This window comes from Triticum dicoccoides, chromosome 4A, assembly GCF_002162155.2.
Source record: "Triticum dicoccoides isolate Atlit2015 ecotype Zavitan chromosome 4A, WEW_v2.0, whole genome shotgun sequence".
Lineage (NCBI taxonomy): Eukaryota > Viridiplantae > Streptophyta > Magnoliopsida > Poales > Poaceae > Triticum > Triticum dicoccoides.
The window spans coordinates 75,813,243-75,822,900 of record NC_041386.1 but is presented as its reverse complement, the minus strand read 5'-3'; the positions used below and the strand labels follow the sequence as shown (position 1 = coordinate 75,822,900).

At 44.7% G+C, this 9,658-nt stretch overlaps 1 protein-coding gene across 1 annotated transcript; it reads left to right on the top strand.

Annotated features, from left to right (window-relative positions):
* The first annotated feature begins 3,234 nt into the window (after nt 1–3,234).
* LOC119285073 lies at nt 3,235–6,497 on the top strand. The gene is made up of 5 exons (XM_037564279.1): nt 3,235–3,563; nt 3,661–3,743; nt 4,879–4,934; nt 5,024–5,119; nt 6,206–6,497. The coding sequence occupies exons 1-4, from the start codon at nt 3,392–3,394 to the stop codon at nt 5,100–5,102; spliced, it is 390 nt and encodes a 129-aa protein (XP_037420176.1). The 5' UTR covers nt 3,235–3,391; the 3' UTR covers nt 5,103–5,119; nt 6,206–6,497.
* The last annotated feature ends 3,161 nt before the right edge of the window (nt 6,498–9,658 follow it).

Here is a 9,658-nt window from a genome sequence, read left to right as displayed (position 1 = left end):
TGAAACAATGTGTTGATGAGGGACTCTGAAATATGTTCTCATAAATAGCCTTTCTTCTTACTCTCCAGATTGCCCGCATCGTCACTATCGTCTTTGTAAAATGCTCGTGAGTAAGAGTTTCATGCATCGAGAACAACCAATTCTTAGCACTCATCTCCTGGTTTGCACATATGTGTTCCACCATTTCTTCCGTCCGCGACACTGAATGCTACTGGGACAACCCATTTAATTCGAGCCATGTGAGCCGCCTCCACTATTTGTCGTCTGCGGGTGGCAAATAGAAGGAGGTCGCAAGACGAAAACCTTATATGCTGCTCACTGCGTCGTAATGTCGACGCCTCGCATAGGGTTGCACGAGCAAACGACGAAGTGGGATGGCCCAACTACTAGCGAAGCTTTTTTTGTACACTATTTCTATCGGTCTAGGGAACCTTCTAGAAGGTTCCTAAACCGGATTTTTTTCTTCAGTTTTTCCTTTTTTCTTTTTCCTTTTCTTTTTCCCGATCCTTTTTTTGTTTCATTCTTTTTGTTTTTTGTAATTTCAAAGAATTCATAAAAAATTCAGACTTTCAAATTTTGTTCACTTAAACAAGGGATAAAATTTGTTCATATTTAAAAAAAATGTTTGGAATTTCAATATTTTGATCATGTTTTTTACAATATGTTGAATTTTTTAAAAAATTGTTCGTAAATTCAAAATTCATTCACGTTTTTGTATAGAATTTAGGATTTTTTTTCACATTTTCGAAAATTGTTCAAGTTTTCAAATTGTATTCATGTTTTAATTTTTTTTCAGAATTTCAATATATTTTTAAATATTTTTCGAAAATTGTTCACTTTTACAAAAAATGGAATATTGAAATTCGTTTATGTTTTTAAAAAACTGTGCATGCTTTTTCTATAGAATTTCAGAATTTTGTTCTCGTTTTTCAAAGTTTGTTCACTTTTGAAAAAATGTTTGGTTTTTCTATATTTTATTCATGTTTTTCGAAAATTGTTCGCGTTTTCAAAAATTGTCCAGAATTGCTAAATTTGTCATGTTTTTTCTAAAGAAATTCAAAATTTTGGTCACGTTTTCAAAATTTGTTTGCATTTTTTAAAAAGTGTTCATAAATTGAAAAATGAATGTAATTCCAAACTTTAGTCACGTTTTCAAAAATTGTCCTCAAAATCGACTGTTCAAATTTTCTAAAATTGTTCGTGTTTGTCAAAAAAAGATCAGAATGTTAAAAAAAGGTGTTCATTTTTTTGGAAAAATATTCGGATATGTTGTTTTATCTCTCCCTAATAATAAAGCACGGATTGGGTCTCCGGGTTCACCGTTGCGGCATTTTTACACAAAGGTCCCTTAATTTTTTTATATTGAACCCGCACTCCCTACTTTAGTGGATCTGGAAAAAACGTTTTGAGGGAAAACAGAGATGAGATGAGCAGGGCGGCTCGGTGGACCAAGGTGGTGCTGGTCCCGCGCGCATGGTAGAGGTGGTCGGAGCCGAGGATGACGCGAGGCGGCTTGGCAGGAGCTGCTCGGCTGCCGGCCATGGCCGCGAAGGTCGAGTCCGCGCACGAAGCCGAGGCGAGGGGGAGAAACAGGGGGCTAAGAAGGGCAACGGAGCTCCACTGGAATGGAAGTCGGGCGCTGGGTTGGTGCGCGAGCATGGGAGGCGCGGCTTCCTCCCGAGGATGGTGGCGCCATGGGAGGGGATCGAGGGAGAGAGGGGGATCGGGAGTGGGCGCTGCCGTCTCCTGCGCGTGACTGCGCTCGGGGGAGATGGGGATCGAGCAGATGCTCTCCCGTGACGCTAGGGTTGAGGGGGAGATGGGCCTTGGGTCGGCCCAGCTATGCAACTCACCTCTATTTGGGATTGTTCTTCCAGTCCAAGGCCTAAGCGAGGCAACATAACAGTAATTTCGGTTTATCCAATAAATAGTCCCGTATGGATTTTTACATAAACTAGCAGAATGGAAAATCGCTAACAAAAAAGGAATTAAAGAGGGACTTGCATGTTTGTGGGAGATTATGGTGGGCAATGAGAGAAAGGAAAGACCCAGTAAATGGGTCTGGCATGCGTGGTGAAACGGAATTAAAGAGAGAGACTTGCATGAACGGTTGACGGGGGAAAAGGAAAGATCCATTAAATAGGCAAAAAAAATCCCTGATATTGCGACATGCATGACGGGGGCTAACAAAAACAGAATTAAATAATGGTGTGAATATACTAAGTAGAACATTTAGTCAAAATATCATATTGTCTTTTTTTCGCGCGTGACTTCTGACCGCTATATTTTTGTATGAGGGTGATTCTTTAGCTAATTTGCATAATATGTTGTATCTACCTATTTTGTGAGTGATGTGCTAGCGCTTTTGTCGCTTTTCTAACATATTTCTGGCAAACTTATTAGCACAACATTTCCTTGTTGTATTGGCAAATCTAGCCCTGATGTTAATTCCGCTTTATACTATATTGTGTAGCGTAGCCTTTCAACATTTGCATTTTATGAGAATATTGTGGACACTTGATTTTTAGTTACATTATTTTAGTTTCTAATATGTTGACATAGAGAGAGAATAAGTCGTAACACGAGTGGGGTGTTGTGTTCAAATGGAGGATGTAGAAATAGAGGACGTGGACATGTGTGTGTGGGTGGAGCAAATGGGCAGGGTTTTGGGTCGTTTTATTGTGTTTTCTCCCGTTACAACACATGGGCATATTTGAGAAGAACTATTGCTCCACGGAGAAAAATGTGCGGTGAATTTTCCTTTGCAAATATTTTTTTGATGATAAGAATTTTTTTTCTTCCGTTGCAACGCACGGGTCCTTTTGCTAGTTTCTTAAAAAATTTGCGGTTCCCATTAGCCACTAGCAGGCATCATATGCGACGGCTGGTTACACACGTTATATAGGGGAGGGGTTCCGAGTTCGATCGCCTGCACTGCACGCTTTTTTTGCGAATTTTACACCGCTAGCTACAGTACCACCTAATTGGCTGGCCCACTTGAGCTCCCCGCCTGTGCGAACGTCCGCCAATCTGCCGCAACGAGCGGCAGACAGGAGGTCTTCGCGAGTGCAGCCCGTTATTTTAGGACTATCTGGGCTTGTGTTAAATCCCGGCCGGTTGCCAAAAGGGCTCTCGGGCCAATTAATGGAACCATCGCAAGGCCCAGAAAGCGACGGCATCGAATCGCTTGCCGACGAAGCAAATCGCCGAGGCGAAGGAAGGAAGGAAGGAGACCGACGCGACTGTTATCCACCTGTCCATCCGCCTCGTAGCGACCAGAGACACGCACTCATTTCTCAGGACTACACAGATCGGAGAAACCGAGCCCCCCCTGCCCAGCCGCGCGAGCAACTTCCTCCACTTCGATCGATCCAGCAAGAGAGGGGTTCCGATGGGGCTGCAGTGGATGCTCCTGACGTGCGTGGTGGGGGCGGAGGCGGCGGTGGCCGCGCTGCTCACGCTCCCGGCGCCGCGGGCCGTGCGGGCACAGATCGTCGGGCTCACCTCGATGCTTCTGCAGCCCTTCGCCGCGGTGCTCCCCTTCGCCGCCTTCCAGCTCCTCGGTGCGTGCGTGCGGGGCCTCGGCCTTGCAGTGAAAAAGCTTCTCCTCGGTTCAAGCTCTGACGATAGATTTGCGTTTTTTTTCCCTCTCGTGTGTAGATATCTACTGGAAGAACGAGCACAGGCTGATTTGCACGGGAGAGATGTGCACCTCCGAGGAGCGTGTCCGCTTCGAGAAATCCGTGAGTGAATTGAGACCTTTTGTGCTCGAATTTGTCGGCGTATTTCTAGGGTTTTCTGCCGTTTGGTTCAGTACAGTTCATATGGGGGGAAATCGGTAACTGTTGCTGTAGAGTAGTAGAGTACACGTCTTCGGTTTGGAAGGGGACTAAAAGCACCAGTTGCCATCTGCCTTGACTTATAGCTGGATTGGTGAATTGTAGCTAACCACATGCTGTGGTTTGAAAGCCCGATCGTAGCTGTTTCCATGGAGGTTTAGTGGTGGTCTGGTCTTCAATTTGATATGATGTATCACCACCACTTCATTTTGACATTTTTTTTCCTATTTTAAAGGCTTTATATAATATAACATGGAAGTTCTGTTGTTACTAAAATGGCCTGAACTTAGAGGTCATTACTATAGAAATTTGCAATTGAAAAGAGAAAATGGATGTGTTCTGATCTTATAATCTAAACACATCACCTATTTCCATTCTAGTTTGAAGTAACTATGTGTGGGTGAAGATAAGAAGGTGACGGTCTGACCTGGTAAATTAGTGGAAGCTTCAGCGACTATTTGTCAATGTGGGTTTCAGTTCTACATATTGTTCCTACCATCTTTGTACATAAATCGAAGATATCCATTTGCAGCTGGATTGTGCAAAATCAGCAGAGCTGAGCATGCTCTTATAATTTTTATCTGCTCACTCTGAAACTGGCAATCCTTCTGCTATTCTGTTATATTGAGGTTGGAAGAATTTCAATCTCTTATGTCAAGAAAAATTATAGACACCCTTCTTAATTTGCCGGTTGGTTAGATACTAATCGCACGTACTAACTCAACACATAGCTGACTTACAACTTGCATCCTACCTTCTTATTATAATATTATCTGAAATCCTTCATCTGTGGAGCATGTGTATAATCAATTTGTCCACATAGTTTATTATTTTCATTTTGTGGCATAGATTTGCCATCATATTCAAGAATTAAAAGTGTCAATTATTTTTCTTTATAGGTATCTTTTTCCTCCTTGATAGAAGTGTATAATTAAGCTGACCCATCAGCCAACTGTACAGCTTTCAGCCGTTTACACAAAGGAAATTGTGCTCTATCATTGCTTTATTTCTCCCCTTTTGACTTTTGTTTCTTGTGCAGATTTTCAAGTCCCAGAGGAATGTCATCCTTTGTGTTTCAGTATTTATCCTTTATTGGTAAGTAAACTTCTCTGCAGGGTCTGATTAAATAATGTCTATGAAGATTTTGTATTTAATCCTTTATTTGATGTTTTACTTTGGGATAGGTCCATCTATCGCATTTGCAAGTTCAACAAGGACATTAAGGCACTGGAGGAGGTTGAGAAGCGCATCAAGGACGAGTAGAATCATCCTAGTTTGTGGTGAGTTATTGAACACGACTCAATGCATTATCAGTTGAATTAGACAATGCGTTTACAAGTACATGTGGTTGATTAGCTCAATGCTAATTCAATAATGGTCTTTTAAGAGAAGATTTACTTGTGCACTTGAATCATAAGATTTTTCTTCTTAGTGTGCGTTGATGTGCTTAAAGGAGTAGACATTGCTAAATAATGCTGGGCCGTGCTACACTGGAACTTAAATAATGTTCGGCAAATTCCTGCATTGTAACTCACTAACTCTGTGAAGTAAGGTAACTTGGACACTTTTGATTCAACCATATTAGGGTTGTTACTTGATGAACTGTGCCCTGGTCTGATTGATTTTGCTAAGATATTACAAACATCTGGACATGACTTGACTAATGATGCCTGCCTAAATATGCCGATACGCAATCCACTGTGTGCTTAGAATTTTTTCAGTGTTTTTTTCCTCTAATGTTTGCTTTATTGATACTCCCTCCGCCCCATAATGTAAGACGTTTTTTGACACTAGTGTAGTTTAAAAAAACATCTTACATTATGGGACGGAGGGAGTACTAGTTAGTGCTCAAGGATTGATTATAGTAAAGCTTGAACATGCCATTCATGATCGGACATGTCAACATATGATATATATGCCTTCTCCTATTGGTGATGGAATTTCTGAACTGTGCTTTTTTAACAGCGAGCTGATGAATTCCAATATGCCCATGGCAAAAAATGGTCCGTTAGTTTGTTAGCTAGATATATTGATTACAATGCCAGAAGCTTCCCTAACCTGCGCTAGTTTCATGGTAGCAGAATTTGCGGCCAGGTATTTAAATGGTGTTCTAATTATTCAGGAACAGACAAACAGCTACCTGACTTCTAGACTAGATGTAGATGTCGATATTGTATATTATACTTCGATAGAGAACCAAATGCTGATGTGAACAGATTCGTAATAGTGTGCTTATTTACACATGAAAATTGGTGTTTAATTACTCATTACTCATTTGTTCTACTTTCATCGCATTTCCGTGCTTGTAATTTTCTAATCAGAGAGAAAATTGAGATTCATCTTTAACTAGTCCTTAATTGACGCAGATGGATTTTGTGGTATTCTCGGCCTTCAGCAGATGTATCCAGACTTTAGGATATCCAATGTATATTTGGTTCTCCTTTGAGCAAGTAGAATGTAACCTGTTTCCACGCTTCGCATCCTCCTTTCTTGGACCGGCTGTTCTATATGTAACTTGTGGCAGTGGCTTCTACGAAGACATCTAAACGTTTCCATATTAGTCATCCTTGAAGTTTGAACATCTACTAGAATGTTTTCTGGACGGACCTTTCGGTGGTCTTCTGTGTTGAAATAGTCTGGTATTTCTGTAGAATTTCACTCCTTGCTTGATGTCGAAGTTCCCAGCAGTTGAGATAGAGACCCGGTCATAAACCAAGACGGCCGTTTTTCAAAAAAAAAAAAAGAATATCTAGATGGTCGATGATGTTATGTACGTTTGTGGTGTTGGAATGGCAAACTTACAGAACATCTCCGGCTGTAATTTGATGGCGTCCGACTTGGTGAACGCACATAGGAACTGTTCTTTTGGAAACAATATGAACTGCCTTGACCTTTGCTGTCTGTTGCTGTCTCGCTGATGTAGGGGCGTACCACCTCAACATAAGCTCGAGTGACTTCGTAAAACCTGTAGCAAGTCGGCTGTCCATTTCATCGCACAGCTACCTTTTTCCACACGGTATCCGTCTAAACGTCCGCCCTGTTCCGATCTATTTAAAAATCAAACGCGTAGTGTCCGTTGACAGTCAAAAAGACGCTGATTTCATAGTTTTTACATGTCCGACAACAAAAATATCTTAGTCCAACAGTCTGAGCAAAATGAAAAAAAGAGAGATTGTTTGCCCTGCTAGACCGGCTATCCGAGCGTCCTTGCTCACTCTGTCATCGGCTCCTCCTCGGCATTCGCTTCCTTCTCGCCTTCTCGTCCGTCTCCTTCTCCGTTGTCTCCAGCTGCTCCTTCAAGCGCTTCAACATTCTAAGACGAATGGCTTGCACGATCATTCTTGTATCGTCGTCCAACTCCTCTAACTTCAAGGTCAACATCTTTGAATCCTTTGAAGTGGCCGTGATCTCAACCTAATCTTTGAGCCTGGTCCTCTTCTCTTTAAGTTTGAGCTTCTTCTAGGTCGCCGCCATCAACATGTTAAAACTCTTACTTTTTTCTCTCCTTTTGCTCCGTGCCATGGATCGGATTGATGCTAGTGGCCAGTGGCAAATCTTGGGGGGGAGGGGGGGGGGGCTTCGACAGGCTCGAGCCTCCCCTCCAAAACTTGAATTTTTTTATAGTAGCCTAGTCTCGTACCAAAATTTTATCCTTATTTGAACTAAAAAATTGAGAGTTAGCGGCTTTTTCTTCATGCCATTAAATTTGGGCCCCTCCCCCCTTCATTTTCTTCCAAGATTTGCCACTGCTAGTTAATGCGAAGCATCCCAAGGTCATCCCCATGGACCTACCATCGCCTCACCAAGTGCCTAGCGGACCCATGACACGAGCATGTGCAAGAGCTCTCGAAACCGAGGTAACATCACTCCTCTCAGATTTCCACTTCGATGCACATGAGACATGGCTACTACCTCATATGGACACATTGTGCATACTCAGGTATCATGGAGAAGCTAAGGAGCGAGGAGAAGAAGAAGAGGAAGATGGACGTGAAGACGGAGACGAAGTAGAAGAACTGCTCAAAGTCTCCAGGCTCCGGATGACCGACGAACCCCGGACGTCCGACGACCTCCAGGCTCCGGACGTCCGGCCCTCTCCGGACGACCGACACTTCCACACCCGAGCCAAAACAGACGGACATCCGACGCCCCACGGACGACCGACGCCTGGACGTCCGACCCCGACCGGACGTCCGACAGAAGACCACCTGAGCCGAATCTATGGACGTCCGACAGGCACCGGACATCCGGACCCTCGCGAGCCTCCGGACGACCGGTGACCCCCGGACGTCCGACGCCTGTGCGCTGTTTCATGTTGGGCCGCAGCCCATGTGCCCCTTCGCCCCCTCTTTTGCACTAAGACTATATATAGACCTCTTATTCCTTCTAGCTAGGGTTAGCATTGGTTTAGCTCATTTGAGAGATAGAGCATTGCTCATCCACATCGGATCTACTCCTCGAGAGAGACCGTGGCCTCTTCGGAGAAGATCCCTTTGGATTCAAGACCTCCTTGCGGAGAAGAACATCAAGACCTCCTCACGGAGAAGACCGGCTACCCTTGTATCGTCCCTAGTTGATCGTGTACCGTGTGAACTGTTATGTATCCGAGGATCTAGCACATGTGTGACTATCTTGTGTTGGTTTAGTGATTTCTCCCGTGTTTTCCCGTGTGTTTCCCCTCGTTTCCCCCTTGTGTTCTTCGTGTTCTTCGCGGGATCCGCTCCTTTCGTGAAAGATCGGGCGATTAGGGTTCTACCCTACACCACTAGTGGGCAACCACGCATCGCACAATAACTCGTCCTCCCATGTGTTGAAGCTTTCTTGTCTACCCCTCTTCTTGGATAGGCCGTAAATTCGTCCGGATCAAGATCGTCGTCACCATCTTGCTGGCCAGTGTACGACAGCCGGCCGGTACACTTGCCCGGCTGGGTGTACGTGCTGCAATGCGTGTGCGTTTTCGGCTAGTGGGCGTGCACCTCCCGCTCTTAGTCATCCACCTACCCGTCCTCGAAGGATCCTTCGCCCCCTCCTTCGTGGATCATCTCCTTGTCTGCGTCGTCATACATCGGCTCTCCCAATTAAGACATACCGGTGAACAGAGAGCGGGCACCGAGCTGCTCCACGTCCGGCGTCCGCAATCAGACAAGTTGCGGTGATGCAGACACGGAGAAAAGGAACGGCGCCACGTTGACGTCAACGCAATAAGACACGTGCCCGACGGCGGATGTCGGGAACTGCTTGCCGAGCTGCTGGGCGGCGTAGAAGTAGGGAGGCTTGTTGAAAGTGTAAGTGGCACTTATACTATATTTTGGTGTGATGACAATGTGGTTAGTTGAACTAATATCGGTTGCTAAAGTTTATCTCAGGATATTGGTTCTAAGTGCCCACGATGGAGATGTGCGACCCCTGTTGGGGAACGTTGCAGAAAACAAAAATTTTCCTACTCGTTTCACCAAGATTATCTAGGAGTTCATCTAGCAACGAGTCATTGGATGCATCTACATACCTTTGTAGATCGCGAGCGGAAGCGTTCAAAAGAACGGTGATGATGTAGTCGTACTCGACGTGATCCAAATCACCGATGACCAGCGCCGAACAGACGGCACCTCCGCGTTCAACACACGTACGGGACGGGAGACGTCTCCTCCTTCTTGATCCAGCAAGGGGGGAGGAGAGGTTGATGAAGATCCAGCAGCACGACGGCGTGGTGGTGGATGCAGGGCGTCACAGCAGCAGGGCTTCGCCGAGACTATGAGGGAGAGACGTAACGGGGGGGAGATGGAGGCGCCAGGGGCTGGTGTATGAAGTCCCTCCTCTCC

What these genes read in the sequence shown, in the direction of transcription:
- LOC119285073 (XM_037564279.1), top strand. Translation starts at nt 3,392, where the DNA reads ATGGGGCTGCAGTGGATGCTCCTGACGTGCGTGGTGGGGGCGGAGGCG. An exon ending in CGCCGCCTTCCAGCTCCTCG is followed by an intron (nt 3,564 to 3,660) that starts GTGCGTGCGTGC and finishes TCTCGTGTGTAG; the next exon opens with ATATCTACTGGAAGAACGAG. An exon ending in GTGTCCGCTTCGAGAAATCC is followed by an intron (nt 3,744 to 4,878) that starts GTGAGTGAATTG and finishes TTTCTTGTGCAG; the next exon opens with ATTTTCAAGTCCCAGAGGAA.